This window comes from Diabrotica virgifera, chromosome 4 (assembly GCF_917563875.1).
Source record: "Diabrotica virgifera virgifera chromosome 4, PGI_DIABVI_V3a".
Lineage (NCBI taxonomy): Eukaryota > Metazoa > Arthropoda > Insecta > Coleoptera > Chrysomelidae > Diabrotica > Diabrotica virgifera.
This window is the reverse complement of record NC_065446.1, coordinates 200678859-200696129: the sequence shown is the minus strand read 5'-3', so window position 1 is coordinate 200696129 and position 17271 is coordinate 200678859. Positions and strand designations below refer to the sequence as shown.

General features: G+C 33.6%; 1 protein-coding gene across 2 annotated transcripts in view; it reads right to left on the bottom strand.

The window, feature by feature from the left end:
- The window catches only part of LOC126884065 (venom allergen 5 2-like), a 350744-nt gene that overhangs the window by 77191 nt on the left and 256282 nt on the right, over nt 1–17271 (bottom strand). For both annotated transcript variants that reach the window (XM_050649852.1, XM_050649851.1), the window contains one exon: nt 16498–16582. In XM_050649852.1, the coding sequence (XP_050505809.1) occupies nt 16498–16582 (85 nt within the window). The remainder of the gene's footprint in view (nt 1–16497; nt 16583–17271) is intronic.

Sequence of the window (17271 nt, the reverse complement as noted above, 5' to 3'; positions counted from 1 at the left end):
TACCAGAGGCGTACGACGGGGGATAGTGGCTGATTGACCCTTCCCAAATTCTACGCCACTGACGAAATTGCTATTTTAGTGCAATTTTTTGATGTTTCAATACTTTTTATGTAAATAATATACTCTTCATTCGTAACGATAAAATAATTAGTTTTCGAGATATTTGAAATTAAAAATGAAGCGACACAATACATTAATCAAAATAACTGTGTTGTTTCATTTTTAACTTCAAAGATCTCGAAAACGAATGACTTTATCGTTGCGAATGAAGAGTAGATTATTTTCATAGAAAGTATTGGAGAATCCAAAAATTGAACTAAAATAAAAATTCCGCCAGTGGCGTAGAATTTGGAAAGGGTCAACCATTCACTTCCCCCGTCGTACACCTCTGGTAATAGACATACGCGTTTGTTTAACAGAATTAAGTAGTTTGTATAGTACCTATACTTTCTGCCAAGTATGAAAAGGATACGTCGAATAGTTTTAAAATGCTGAGCAAAAATAATTTTTAAATTTTTAGATAAAACACCCTGTAACTCATTAAGGAACCACATTTTATTTAAGTAATTTAGGTTAAATCTTCCTATTTTGTAGTAAGGTTTCTCCAGTTACTATATGGACAATTACTAATGAAAGACCCTGTATATGTATATAATTTTATTATTTATTATTAATATAGACATATAAATTTGAATAACAAATTTAATTCATTGTCATTATTATTTTCATCGGTACATATCAATCATCATCATGATTATCAGTAGTAATTGCACAAGAGCTCTAAAATTATCGAATTTTTCCCTAGTGACACTTTGACAGTTTTAATTTCACGTCCGAAGGGGAGTGAAAATATGTCAAAGTGTCACGAGGGCAAATATTCGATAATAATTTTAGAGATCGAGTGCAATTTGTTGCGATTATTTCATGAATAAAACTGTTCAAAAACTAAAATTTTATTGTAATTTATTTATGTAAGTAAAAATTACTACAATTAAACACACAGTGGTTATAAATAGGTCTTTTCATTCACAGTCATTTGATTCGAGCTTCTGTCATATGTCGTATACTATTAATATACACGGATTATACGACATATGACAGAATCTCGAAACAAATGACAATCGATGAAAAGCCCTATATTTAACGGTTGAAAGTCAACACTTTTATAATTTTTAAAACATTAATTGCCATTAATGTCACCGAATGTATTTTCTCGTAGCAACGAAGGGCATCTGACGTAATATACTTGACGATGGGATATTATCAAAAATTATAGGTTATAATATGACAAGAGAGTGAGAATAAGCGACAGTTTTTCGAAAATTTGTTGTCTGGCAATAGACACGAGAGCCCGCAGGGCTCGAGTGGCTATTGCCCAATGACAACAAATTTGAGTAAAAATAAAGCATTATTTTCTTATTTATTCTTACTGTCGTATGATATTCGTAAGATTATTTTTTAATACGTATATTATGGATATTTTCTTAAATGTGACAGTCGTCAAAATTAGGAAACTGGTTGCCATTAAACAGAAACAATCTACTTAAAAAATTCTATCGGTAATTTTCTATAGTAGATAATTCCCAGTATAATTTTTATCTGATTGGACATAATTAAACACGTGATCAAATATCTTACTATACGATTGGAAGTTAAAATCATCAAAAAATAATCAGTTTAATTTTTATATCTGTAGCTTTCTATTGGTCAGAATCTCCTATGAATGAAATAATCATTATAATTTAAATCTTCACTTAAATCATTTTCAACTTTATGGAAACAAGTTTTGTGTTTCCTTAACAAATTTTTAATCCTAATTCAGTACTATTGTATTAATTTTTTAATATCAAAATTTTTTTAATACTGTTTTGTGGTTATCTTTTGTGCCAAATTTTATTTATTACAATATCAGAGAACAAAATAATTATAACAAATGTATTATTAATATTTATTGCAAAAAGGGTCATCATCATCATCATCATTTTCTTTGCCTTATCCATATGCGGGGTCGGCTTCTCTAATTGCATTTCTCCACACAATTCTATCTTGGGTCATATCAATGTTAATCCCCTTTACCAACATGTCCTTCCTTATCGTCTCCCCCCAGGTCTTCTTTGGTCTTCCTCTCCTACTCCTTCCAGCAATCTGCACTTCAGCTATTCTTCGTATTGGGTGATTAACGTCTCGACGTTGAACATGACCAAACCATCTTAACCTATGCTCTCTCATTTTGGCATCAATTGGTGCCACACCTAGACTTCCCCTAATATACTCATTTCTAATTTTATCCTTCTTTGTCACTCCACTCATCCATCTAAGCATTCTCATTTCCGCCACATGCATTCGTTGTTCCTCTTTCTTTTTCACTGCCCAACATTCAGTTCCGTACATCATAGCCGGTCTTATGGCTGTTTTATAGAATTTTCCCTTCAGCTTTATTGGAATTTTTCTGTCACACAACACACCACTCGCTTCTTTCCACTTCATCCATCCAGCCCTAATTCTACTGCATGCATCTCCATCTATTTCTCCATTACTCTGTAATACCGATCCTAGGTACTTAAAACTATTGCTTTTCACAATCATTTCACCATCCAAAGATACCATTTTATTTGTAGTAGCTCCATCTTTAAATGAACATTCCAAATACTCTGTTTTTGTCCTACTAAGTTTTAAACCTTTTTCCTCCAGAGCTTGTCTCCACTGTTCCAGTTTTTGTTCTAAGTCTCTTTCACTATTTCCTACTAACACGACATCATCAGCATACATTAAGCACCATGGAATGTTACCCTGTAGTTTCGCTGTTATCTGGTCCAAAACTAATGAGAATAAATACGGACTAAGCACAGAGCCTTGGTGTAATCCAACTTTTACATGAAATTTATCAGTCTCTCCCACACCTGTCCTAACACTAGTCGTTACTCCCTCATACATATCCCTCACAATCTTTACATATTCACCAGGGACTCCTTTCTTATTGAGTGCCCACCACAGAATCTCTCGAGGAACTCTATCATATGCTTTCTCAAGATCAATGAATACCATATGAGCGTTTGTTTCTCTACTCCTGTATTTTTCCATCAACTGCCTTATAATGAAAATTGCATCTGTTGTTGATCTACCCTGCATAAAGCCAAATTGATTCTCGGATATTTCGGTCTCTTCACGTATCCGTCTATCAATTACTCTTTCCCATATTTTCATGGTGTGGCTAAGCAGTTTTATAGCCGTGTAGTTTGTACATTGTTGTATATCTCCCTTGTTTTTGTAAACAGGTACCAGTATACTGCTTCTCCATTCGTCTGGCATTTGTCCGACTTCCATAATTCTATTAAATAGACATGCTAGCCACCTTGTTCCTGTCTCTCCCAATGCTCTCCATAGTTCCCCAGGAATATCATCTGGTCCTACCGCTTTTCCTTTCTTTATTTTTTGAAGCGCTTGAGCCACTTACTCGTTGGTTATTTTAGTGACCATTGCTGCTACTGTCTCCGTTGACTCTACAGGCTGTCTGTCAAATTCTTCATTTAATAAGCTGTCAAAGTACTTTCTCCATCTCTTTTTGACATCCCTTTCGTGAACTAGTATTTTATTATTTTTATCTCGGATACATCCAATCTGATTAAAATCTTTTGCTTTCTTTGCTCTCTGTTTGGCTAATTTATATATCTTCGTTTCGCCTTCCCTGGTATCTAGTTGATCGTATAGGTTTGAATACGCTTCTGCTTTGGCTTTTGCTACTGCTACTTTCGCTTCCTTTTTCGCCACCATATAGTTTTGAAGATCTGTGTCGGATCTGGTTTCTTGCCACTTTTTATATAATTTTCTCTTCTCTTTTATTTTTCCTTGTACTTTGTTTGACCACCACCAAGTCTCTTTATCCTCAAAACTTTTTTCCTGAGGTTTTCCCAAGTATCTCAATAGCAGTCTCTCTAATACTACTGGCCATTTTTCTCCAAATTGTATTAGGGCTTCCTTTCATGTTCCAACATATTTTTCTACTATTCTTCTCCTGACTAGTCCTTCTTTCTTATCTTTCAGCAGCCACCACTTGATTTTTTGTGGTCCTCTCCGATATTTTTGTTTAGTTTTGCTTTTTACTTCGATGTCCAGAATAAGCAGCTTATGTTGTTGGCTTACTGTCTCACTAACTATTACCTTGCAGTCCTTGCATTCACGTATGTCTTCTTTCCTTATCATGAAGTAGTCTATTTGGGATTGATGTTGTCCACTTTTGTAGGTAATAAGTTGAGTTTCTCTCTTTTTAAAGAATGTGTTAACAATCGCCATATCCAATGCTGTTGCTAATTCAAGCATGTCATCTCCAGCTTCATTTCTAGTTCCAAAGCCTAATCCCCCATGTATTGTTTCATATCCTGTCTTGGTTTGGCCCACATGTGCATTGAAATCACCTCCTATTATAACTTTCTCCTCTGCTGGGATATCACTCAGTACGTCTCCTAATTGATCATAGAAAGCTATTCTTTCATTCTCACCCAGACCTGTTTGGGGAGCATACACGCACACAACATTCAATACCCCTTTATCAATTAAAAATTTCACCGACATCATTCTATCACTCGTTCTTACAACTTCTACTACGTTATCTTTCATTTCACTATCAGCAATTATAACAACTCCATTTCTAGTGTTACTACTCCCTACATACCACAATTTATATCCTTCACCTAGTTCTTTCGCCCTTTGTCCTTTCCACCTAGTTTCTTGAATACAAGCAATTTGAACTCTTCTTCGTTTGAGCGCATCCACTAACTCCAGACTCTTACCTGTAAGACTACCAAGATTCCACGACCCTATCCTGATTTTTCTAACCTGCAATGGTGTTCCCCCTGAGATAGTCCTCACCCGGAAATCCGAACGGAGGCTCATTTTACTTCCGGCACATTTTACCTCAGGTGATGCCATCATTTCAGTATAAGTTTTTATATCATTGGAGAAGGTCTTTTCATTATTATGGCCTGAAAATATTTTGTTTGGATATTTGATGCCTGAATGCCTTTTCTATCAGCACCATACCCTGCCCTGCCCAGGCATTCGCGATGTGGATGTACCAAATAATACTGAATATCTTACGGGTAGATAGAATAACCAACGTAGAGGTAATGAGACGTATGCATAAGAAAAGAAAAGTACTTTTAACAATTAAGAGAAGAAAACTGAGATCTACAGGACATGTGATAAGAAGAGATAAATACCTAATACTCCAGGTCATTAGGCAAGGAAAAATCCAGGGAAAAAGAACCATAGGAAGGAGACGCAACTCATGGCTGAAGAACCTTAAGGAATGATTTGGATGTAATAACAACGAATTACTTAGAGCCGCGGTCACAAAAGTAAAAATCGCTCTGATGATTGCCAACCTTCGAAACGGAGACGGCACCTAGAGAAGAAGTTTGATAGTAGGTGTCTATTGTGTACTTCAGCAGTCTTCACATATCCGTCATAGCATCACAGAAATATTTTTGAATGTACTTAAGATTTAATATTGATATGTTTAATCTCTTTGTGGACTGTCAGCGTATGATAGCGTCCTAAGATGTAAATTATATGAAGCGATGAATGAACTTAACATTTCCCATAAATTAATAAGTTATGTATAATTGTAAAAACAACTATGAGTAAAGTGATTTGCAGACTGCAAATACAAGGCAATCTATCACAAGTCATTGAAACATATGCGGGGTTATGCGATAAAGTTATGCGATAAAATAACCGTTGCCCTACCCAAAACGGACGCATATGACCGTTACTAGAAACTTGGAATTGATGGAATCGATTTATCTCTGGAAAATAAATAGGTGTACCTGTTTCCGTTTTTCTAAATAGATGCTTTCTGAAGGTATTTAAAAAAACTAATTAAAAGACGTCATCTTCAGAGAGCTCTAGCTCCCTTAGGAAGTATTTTCAAACTAGGTGATTTGGGTTAAACTTTAATATTTTGAGCCCAGGAATATTCAGTTAAACTATTTTCAATTATTAGTGAAACACCCTGTATATTTATGTAGTAGGTGTATTTTAAATCGATGAAAATATCAATGTTTTTAGAAGCCCGCGTTGAATCAGTAGTAGTAGGCTTGTTTGCTATAGAAATGGAAAATTGATTTTGGTTAAAATGACTATTATGTTTACAGTTTCTCTATTATCTATATTATAAAAGTGAATAACTTACCTGGTAAGAATTCGAGTCCTCCAGGTTGTGGCGTGAACGGTCGAAACGTTATCGTAAAGTACATTAGTTTGTATGGTTTATCACAAACCGATATTATCCTAGGGTTGGGATTTGTTATCCTACACGTCTCGTATTCGTCTTTCGAAACGTTGTATAGTATACAGGGTGTAACGAAAATACAGGTCATAAATTTAATCACATATTCTGGGACCAAAAATAGTTTAATAACTTACCTTAGTACAAATGTGCATATAAAAAAAGTTACAACCCTTTGAAGTTACAAAATGAAAATCGATTTTTTCCAATATATCGAAAAATATTAAAGGTTTTTTATTGAAAATGGACATATGGCATTTTTATGGCAGTAGCATCTTAAGAAAAAATTATAGTGAAATTTGGACAACCTATAAAAATTTTATGGGGGTTTAGTTCCTTTAAACCCCCCAAACTTTTGTGTACGTTCCAATTAAATTGTTATTGTAGTACCATTACTTAAACACAATATTTTTAAAACTTTTTTGGCTCTAAGTACTTTTTCGAAAATTCAGTTTTTATCGAGATATTTTGAATATTTGTCAAATCCACCACATATTTGTATATGGTTAAGTACGATTATGGAGACTTGGTAAAAATATGAAAAGTTATGTATGATTTATATTTTTAGGTATATTTTGAACCGTATTAAAAAAGAAGCCATATCTCGATAAAAGTTGCCTTCTCGAAAAAATACAAAGAGGCAAAAAAGTTTTAAAAACATTCTGTTTAACTAATGGTATCGCAGTAATAGTTTAATTGGAGCGTACACAAACATTTGGGGGGGTTTAAAGGAACAAAACCCCCATAAAATTTTTATGTAAACATATTAAAAAAGAAGCCGCAACTCGATAAAAACTGCCTTATCGAAAAAATACTAAGAGCCAAAAAAGTTTTAAAAATATTGAATTTAACTAATGGTACCACAATATAAATTTAATTGGAACGTACAGAAAAGTTTGGGGGCGTTTAAGGGAACAAAACCCCCATAAAATTTTTATAGGAAGCACAAATTTCACTATAATTTTTCCTTAAGATGCTCCTGCCGTAAGAATGCCACATATCCATTTTCAATAAAAAATGTCTCTAATAGTTTTCGATATATTCGAAAAAATCGATTTTCATTTTGTAACTTCAAAGGGCTATAACTTTTTTTATGTGCATATTTGTACTAAGGTAAGTTAGGTTCATTCGAACTATTTTTGGTCCCAGAATATGTGATTTAATTTATGACCTGTATTTTTGTTACACCCTGTATATTTCTCTATTTCTTCGTCCCGCGTACCAAGCGAATATACGGGACAGATCAGGTCAACCTGATCATATTCAAATTTCATATTCAAATTATTGCAAAAAGGGTCATGCAGATGTAATTATTTTTATATGCTACGGCATGACACATTAACGGAGATGTTGCAAAATACTCTGCCACCCATTTTCAGGGAAAAATTTTCATTTAAGGTGGCTACAAATGTGATTTTTTTTTCAAAATATTCTACAATTTTTACTACATGTATAATTGACATTGTTAAGTAGTAGGCTTGATAGATGTACTCACGCCCTTTTAAATGTTAATATTGATAAATAAACAAATTATGACTTTTTAAATTTGGAACAAAAATCTCTAGGCACGACTTATTTAATATGCACAAAAAAGTAAAAAAATCTCGAAGAAATGCTATGGGTACTAAGGAATCACTTTTTGTGCTAAACATCCTATTAGATACATCTTTTACGTGCTTCGTAAATTTCGAAAAGGCATTCGATCAAGTTTAAACTGTAAAATTAATGCAGATGCTAAAGAATATAGGAATCGATGATACAAATATTCGTGTCATTAAGAAGATGACTGAAATCAAACCGCCACCGTAAAAGTTGGATTGCTACATCGACGAAATCTCCATACAACGAGAAGTCAGACAAGATTGCATTTTCCCCAACATTATTCAATGTCTACTCGGATCATTTATTAAAAAAAAGCACTTGAAAGACAGCCATATGAAATAAAGATCAACGGTGAATTACTTAATATAATTAGATATGCAGACGATACAGTAGTTATGTCACAAACTATTGAAGTTCTCGAAATTCTGATTGATCGGATTCACGAGGTAAGAAAGAAAATATATGTAAATACTTATACAGGGTGTTTCATTTGGAAACGGAAATAATTTAATTGTGAATGGAGGTCACCGAGGCGGTTCTAGGTATACTACATTTTTTGACCTACCGACTTTTATAACCGACTTTTATAACCGACTTACAGGGTGTTTTATCGATTTTGCCAATTTCTTTCCTAAGCCATAACTTTAGAACCACCCTGTATATATTTTTGATATTTGGTACACCTGTGTCTCATACAAAACCCAAACGACCGACATACTAATCACAAGAAAAATCCAGGTCCGGATTAACAAAAAATTATAAAGTAATTGTGACCTTAAAACAACACCCTGTATATTGAAATTCTGAAAATCTGTTTGCATATTTAAAAAGAGCACAAAAACTAAGTCTAATCGTTCGCTTCAATTTTTCGGCCAGACAATTTTATGACTTTAATTTTAAAATTATATTGAATTTTTTAAGAACTCTGCCATTAAAAAGAAGGTATTATTAACTTTTAATTATAAATTATTAAAGCTATTGAATAAATACTTATTTTAAAATTAATTAATACTTATTTACCACATTGGAACGACCCAATTATTAATCACAAGAAAACTCCAGGTCCGGATTAACAAAAAAAAAATAAAGTAAATTGTGATCTTGAAACAACACCCTGTATATTGAAATTTTCAAAATTTGTTTGCACATTTGAAAAGATCACAAAAATCTGAGTTTATCGGTTTGCTTTAATTTTTCGTGAAGGAAATTTAGTGACAATGTACTGATAATTTTAAAAACACTGAAATTAAAAAGCAGATTTTTAAAGCACTTTTAACAATAAATTATTAAAGTTATTAAATAAATACCCATTTTGTAACCAAAGTAATTGTAACCTTGAAACAACACCCTGTATATTGAAATTTTCAAAATCCGTTTGCACATAGGTATAAAAAGAGCACAAAAAACTAAGTTTAATCGTTAGCTTCAATTTTTGGCCAGACAATTTAATGAATTAAATTTTGAAATTATGTCGAAATTTTTAAGAACTCTGGGAACTCATAATAAAAATTTCGATATAATTTCAAAAGTAATGTCATTAAATTGTCTGCACAAAAAATTAAAGCGGGACATTAAACTTAGTTTTTCGTGCTCTCCTCAAGTGTGCAAACGTATTTTAAAAATTTCAATATACAGGGTGTTTTGTTAAGGTCAGAATTACTTTGTATTTTGTTGTTAATACGGACCTGGATTTTTCTTGTGATTAGTCAGTAAGTCTTTCTAATGCTGTAAATAGTAACTAATTATTTTTAAAATTAGTATTTATTCATTAACTTGAATGATTTACTAATAAAAGTGCTTTAAAAACCTGCTTATTAATTTCCGGGTTCTTAAAAATTTGAATATATTTAATTTCAAAATTAAAGTTAATAAATTTTTGCACAAAAAATCAAAAAGAAACTATAAACTCGAATTTTTGTGGTCTTTTCAATTATGCAAACAATTATTTTTGAAAATGTCAATATACAGGGTGTTGTTTCAAGATCAAAATTACTTTATGTTTTTTTGTTAATCCGGACCTGGATTTTCCTTGTGATTAATAATAGGGTCTTTCCAATGTGGTAAATAAATATTGATTAATTTTAAAATGAGTATTTATTCAATAAATTTAATAATTTATAATTAAAAGTTAATAATAGCTGCTTTTTAATGTGGAGTTCTTAAAAAAATTCAATATAATTTCAAAATTAAAGTCAAAAAATTGTCTGGCCGAAAAATCAAAGCGACCTATTAGACTTAGTTTTTTGTGCTCTTTTCAAATATGCAAACAGATTTTCAAAATTTCAATATACCGGGTGTTATTTTAAGGTCACAATTATTTTATAATTTTTTGTTAATACGGACCTGGATTTTTCTTGTGATTAGTATGTAGGTCGTTTGGGTTTTGAATGGAAGATATGTGTACCAATTATTAAATAAATATACAGGGTGGTTCTAAAGTTATAGCTTAGGAAACAAATGAGCAAAATCGATAAAATACCCTGTAACTCGGATATAAAAGTCGGTAGGGCAAAAAATTTAGTATACCTAGAACCGCCTCGGTGACCTCTATTCACAATTAAAGTATTTCCGTTTCCCAATGAAACCCTGTATAGAATAGTAAGCCACATCCAGATGTAGAGCTTCAGTTAAAAGAAGTCCAAGTTGAAACATTTCACACCACCAAATATTTAGGAACTATCATAACGAACCGTCTAGATCCCAACATAAAAATACAACGTAAAGAAACACTATAGTATTTGGTAACAATGACTAAAAACAAAGGATACTGGTTACTTTGGGTAGGAGCGGATACAAAAGAGAGAGCAAAAGATGGAGTCGGGATAATAATTGCACCGAATAGACTACAACACGTTATAGAAGAAACATATGTTAACCAGAGAATATTATCGGTGAAAAGGAAACTGATGGACGAAGAAATATGGACAATAATAGTAGCCTACGGAGTAAATGAAGATGTAAGAAAGGAAGAGAAAGATAAATTGTTAATGGGGAAGAAGACCTAATTGTAATGGGAGATCTAAACGGTAGAATCGGAAACAACAACAGCGGAATAGAGAAGTGCATGGGAAAAGAAGGAGAAGAAATACTAAACAGAAATGGTGAAAGAATAATAGAAATATGTATGGAGAACCAGCTAGTTATACAGAAATACACGAGAGTACAAGACAGCAGAAACGAAAAATCTATCATAGATTACTTTTTGGTAAGCAGCAACAATCAACAGAAATATGCAAAATACAAAGAGGCGTCAGACAGGGTTGTATACTGTCCCCACTGTTGTTCAATTTGTATTCAGATAGAATATTTAAGGAAGCGCTGCATAATTTGGAATGGGGTGTGAAGGTTAATGGAATTCTGATAAATACAATCAGATATGCAGACGATACAGTTATTTTAAGTGATGATATGAATGGATTACAACACCTTTTAAATGCCATTGACAGAGTGGGAAGAGATTTTGGCCTAAATATAAACTGTTCAAAAACAAAGTACATGGTATTTAGCCGTTTGGACCATCAAGATTCACGGTTATATGTTGATGGTCATATGATTCAAAGAGTACCCAGTTTTAAATATCTTGGTTGCCATATTACTGAACAACTAGATCCAGATAAAGAGATAAAATGTAGAATCGAGATAGCCCGCACGACATTTTTAAAAATGAGGTCATTCTTCTGTAATGATACCTTGCAACTTCAACTTCGAAAGCGCATGATTAAATGCTACATTTGGTCAGTCCTCTTGTATGTTGTCGAAGCATGGACATTAAAAATATCCACCATTAACCGTTTGGAGGCCTTTGAAATGTGGCTGCACAGACGTATTCTAAAAATACCATGGACGGCTATGCTGACAAATGTGGCAGTCCTTAAGAGAGAAAATGCTACCCGTGAGCTGCTTGATAACATCAAATATAGAAAGATGGCCTATTTTGGACACGTAGTAAGGGGAGACCGGTATAATATTCTTCAACTTATTATGATGGGTAAAATCGAAGGACGCAGAGGAATTGGTAGAAAGCAGGCCTCTTGGTTGAAGAATATCCGGGAGTGGACAGGAATAAAGAAAGCAGAACACCTATTTAGAATAGCTCGAGACAGAGACAGTTTCGCCATGTTAATCGCCAACGTCAAGGGGACTTGATAGGGCACGTTAAGAAGAAGAAGAAGCAGCAACAAATGGAAAAGAGTACAGGATACGAAAGTGAAAAGAGGCTCAGAGATTGGCAGTAACCATCATCTAGTAATAAGGAGAATGAGAACAACAGAGGAAAAAGAAGAAAAGAGAGGAACGGTAGTAAACGAGAAAATAAAAAGTTACAAATTAAAAGAGGAAAGATATAAGAAGAAATTCCAAGAAAAATTAGATAATACTCTGAAAGGTAGGGCAAAAAATACAAATATAGAAGAAAAATACAAACATGAGGAGAACGGAATGGTGGACGGAAGAAATACGAGAGAAAATAAAGGACAAAAATGACAAATGGAACAGATACCTAAGCACAAAACACCCGTAAGATTACGAGGCATATAAAGAATATAAAAGAATATAAAAAACACGAATGGAAACATACTAACAGAAGAAAAACAAATAATCGAAAGATGGAGAGAACATTTCAAAGAGCTAACTTATGCAGACACGGACAACATAGGGGAGATACAAGAAAGAAATGAAGAACAACAAGTGGAATCCATAACAAGAGAGGGATTAGAGAAAACAATAGAAAGAGTAAAATTGGGCAAAGCACCAAGGAAGCGGCAAGGATCATGTAACCCCGGAAATGATATCATTCATGGGGACAGAGGGAATGGATAGCATGAAAGAACTAATGAATGATATCATAAATAGAGCAGAATTACCAAAGGACTGGAAGAAAGACATTATATTACCAACACACAAAAAGGGAGACAAGAGAAACTGTAATAATTACCGAGGTATCACTATATCAAGTATCCCTGGAAAGGTATTTGCAAGAATAATAGAGACAAGAATAAAAACCCAAATAGAAACAACTATGGAAGACACACAGTGTGGATTCAGGAAGGACAGAAGCACGCCAAACCTAATACTCACATTAAGACAAGTAAGTGAGAAGGTAATCAAAAAGAATAGAGAGATATATATGTGCTTCATTGACCTGGAAAAGGCGTTTGACAGAATCCGAAGAAAGGACGTATGGAAGACACTAAAAGAAAGGGCAGTCGGCAGACACATAAGAGAAGTAATAAAGGATATGTACAAAAATAATACAAATACAGTAAAAACCAATAACGAGGAATCCAGAGAATTTACTACGAGCCCTAACAACTATATGTTGGAACAAGCAGTTATTTTACAAATAAAATGCCAATTTACCGAAATTCTTTTATTTAATTTTTTTTAATAATTGTAGATATGCAATTAACAACTTTTTTTTGTGTGTAGAATTATTTTTACAATTTAATTATATATTTTATGTTGGTTACTATTTAATTAATTGTTAGATAATCAAAAAATGCTGACAACTAAATATTGGAACCAGCGGTTTTTAACAAATTAAAATAAAAATTAATAAGGCGCAACGTCGCCCTTAGCTTGAATAACAGCCTGAACTCTATTAGGCATTGTATCAACTAGGCCTTCACAGAACTCAAGAGTGAAACTATCCCATATTTCTTGCAATCTGGTACGTAGTTGTGGCAAAGTACGCTGAGGGTTATTTCTTAGGCGTTGTTTCATTTTGTGCCAAAGTGTCTCTATTGTATTAAGATCCCGGCTACTAGAAGGATGTGACAAAACTTTAATGTCATGTTCTCCCATCCATTTTTTGGTAGATTTAGCCGTATGGCATGAGGCTCCGTCCTGTTGAAAGATAAAATCTCCGGATGGATATAACGTTCCCGCACTTGGTAAAAATGAATGTTCAAGGATATCTTGATATTTGGCTGCGTTTACTATGCCTTCAATAAAAGGTAAAGTTCCCACCCCTTTGGCCGACGTACAACCCCACACCATCATACCCTGTGGAAACTTTACAGTCCTTTTGAGACAATCTTTATGGAATGCTTCTGTATTTTCCCTAATCACACGCTTTCGGTAATCTCCCACAGACATCGCTTTCGTCGCTATAGATAACTTTGTCCGAGTCAAGTTTGGTCCACAAAAGTTTAGATTTAGCCCAAATATAACGATTCCTTTTCTGAGCTTCCGTCAACAATGGCTATTGTTGGCCTATTCAAATAAATAAAAAAATAGAAAATCTATATCGCAAATAAGAGCCTACAGTAGGAAAAATGAAAGAATACCCATGAACAAACATATAAAACACGCTGTATTTTCCTGTCACCATGTCACACAAAAAATTGGCCAGCGAAAGTACATGTAATAATTATTGTTACAAGTACTTGCACTGGACAATTTTCTTTGTGACACGGTGACAGGAAAATACAGCGTGTTTTATATGTTCGCTCATGGGTATTCTTTCATTTTTCCGACTGTATCAAACATACCTTATAAAAACTAAAACCGCTTTTGTGGATATATTTGCAACAGCATTCTCTGGAACCATTCATCCCAGTTTCTCTATTCAATCTAGCAGTTACTTCTCGTAGTGTATTTCTTCTACCCGACTTACATATTTTGATTAAATGTGTGACACTCCTTTGAGAAACAGCTTTTGGAAGGCCTGAGCTTTTGCCGCGAACATCAATACTGTCAGTTTCACCATATTTCTTAATTATATTAAACACAGTAGTTGTTGCTACCGTTAATTCACTGGAAATTTCACGCATTGTTTTCCCCTTGTGGTACTGATGAATAATAATTTCTCGCACTTTTGGATCAGTAGGTTTTCCGCGTGCCATTATTGTATTTTACTGATAATAAAACTGACAGTTGTTAATTTATTCAAACTCAAATGACGCGTTATAATTATTGTTGACAACAAACTAACTACTCGTATGTTTGATATCAAAGCCTTCTTTTCGTCAAGCTTATAAAACTTCACTCGTTTATCGCCAGGAAGGCTAAAACGCGAGGAAAATTTAAAATATTCCAATATTTAGTTGTCAGCAGTTTTTGATTATTAAACAATTAATTAAACAGTATTCAACATAAAATATATAATTAAACCGTAGAAATAATTCCATACATCATAAAAAATGTTATTAATTTCATATTTACATTTAAAAAAAAATGTAAATAAAAGAATTTCGGTAAATTGGCATTTTATTCGCCAAATAACTGCTTGTTCCAACATATAGTTGTTAGGGCTCGTACAAGTCAAGGCGTCAAACAGGGATGCATGCTGAGTCCACTGCTCTTCTCAGAGGTACTGGATGAAACGATAAAGGAAGCCAATAGAAGAATGAGAAAACTAACATTAGGATGCTGGCAAATGAAACGGACTCAACTATCGGAGCTACTATTTGCAGACGACATGGTATTGATAGCAGAAAACAGAGACGACTTACAGAAAAATCTTGAAATCCTAGAAGAAAAACTATCAAACATAAATATGAAAATTAATACAGACAAAACAAAAACAATGATAAATTTCAAATACGAGGAAGACACACGCAATAGAATTAGACGGGAAACAACTAGAGCAAGTGAAATATTTTAAATACCTAGGAGCAACGGCGTAACCAGGATGATCCTAAGGGGGGGGGGGGTTACAACTTCAAAATGGCTTGATTTGTCAACAATACATATTGATGTTAAGCGTATAGAGCTCAAAGTGGATCCCAATGGGGGGGGGATATAACCCCAAAAACCACCCCTGGTTACGCCTATGCCTAGGAGTAATAATCGAATCAAATTGTAAACAAGACATGGAAATAAACGAAAGAATGGGACGAACAGGAAGCTTATTTAACACTATGAAAACAACATTTTTGGGAAAAAAAGAGATGCCGGAGAAAGTAAAAACGGCAGTTGTTAAATCAGTAGTTAGACCAACAATCATGTATAGCAGCGAGACATGGATATTGACGTGGAGACAATGGAAAATACTACGGAAATGAGGTTCCTGATGAAAATAGCAAACAGAAAGAGGACAGACAAAATACAAAACGAAACAATTAGACAAAACTTAAAACTAGAACCAATCAATGAAAAAATAGTAGGGGGACAACTTAGATGGTTCGGGCACGTGTGTAGAATGTCGAACGAGAGGCTAACAAAACGAGTGTTCGAAACGAGAGTGCAGGGGAAAACAAAAGAGGAATACCAAGAGTTATGTGGGTAGATGAAATCAGGAAAGAAGTCGAGAAGAAGGAATTGACATTGGAAAGTGCAAGAATCCTATCGGAAGATCGGAAAGCATGGAGACTACAATGCCAAACTCAACTCCACCAACCTTACACCTAAAGGTAGAAAGGCTTAGGACTAAGTAAGACTAAAACCACTTTTATGAAAGTGAAGACATTTGTTTGCAATAAACATCTCAGTTTAGAACTAGGACAAAGAATGATTATGTGCTATGTTTGGTCTATGCTTTTGTACGGAACAGTAGTGTGGACTATAGCAGTATCAATCGTGATAAAAAATTTTTTCTCTTATTATTTGTTAACCATGTATTAATCATTTACTGTTAATTTAATTTAATTTAATTTTAAAATACCTACAAACATCTCGATCTCTATCGTGGTCTTCAGAGTAGCAGGACTCTGCCCATTTTTGTGCTCGACTGGCTAGTTCGTCATCCCATTTCTAGAAACAAAACAATACAAATTCAAATATAAACTTATTATTATTTTCCAGTAATTAAATTTAGAAAAGGAGTATTTTTTTATTTTAGTACAAACTTTTAGTCCATTCTTTCACGGTTTTTGCTCTAAATTTTAAAGAACCGCTTGGATTGACATGAAATTTGGCATACGTATAGCTTACATGTCAAAGAAAAAAAGTGATATTGTGCCGATGTGTGTTTTTGCCCTGGGGGTGACTTTCACCCCCTCTTGGGGGGTAAAAAAATATATGTCCAAAATAAGTCCGGAAATGGCTAAACTGACTAATTTTAAGTAACTTTTGTTCTATAGAGCTTTTTCGCCAAGTCAACACTTTTCGAGTTATTTGCAAATATTTTTAGACGGTTTTTCGCAAATAACTCAAAAAGTAAGTATTTTGTCGAAAAAAAACGTTCTTAGCAAACATATAGCCTATAAAAAAGTGAAATAAATGGTGTACGCGTTAGGTTTCTGGATCTCGTAGAACCAGAGTTATAGCCAATGAAAAATAGATTCATATTCACCAAATTTCAAATAGAATATTTCGACGTAAAATATCCAAAAAATTAATCACTTTTTGGGAAAAACCCATTATAACTTTTTTAAAGTGTTTAAAAAAAGCTTTATTTCTGTTTTTACAAAAAGTTTCTAGCTTTAAATTTAAGCAAGTTA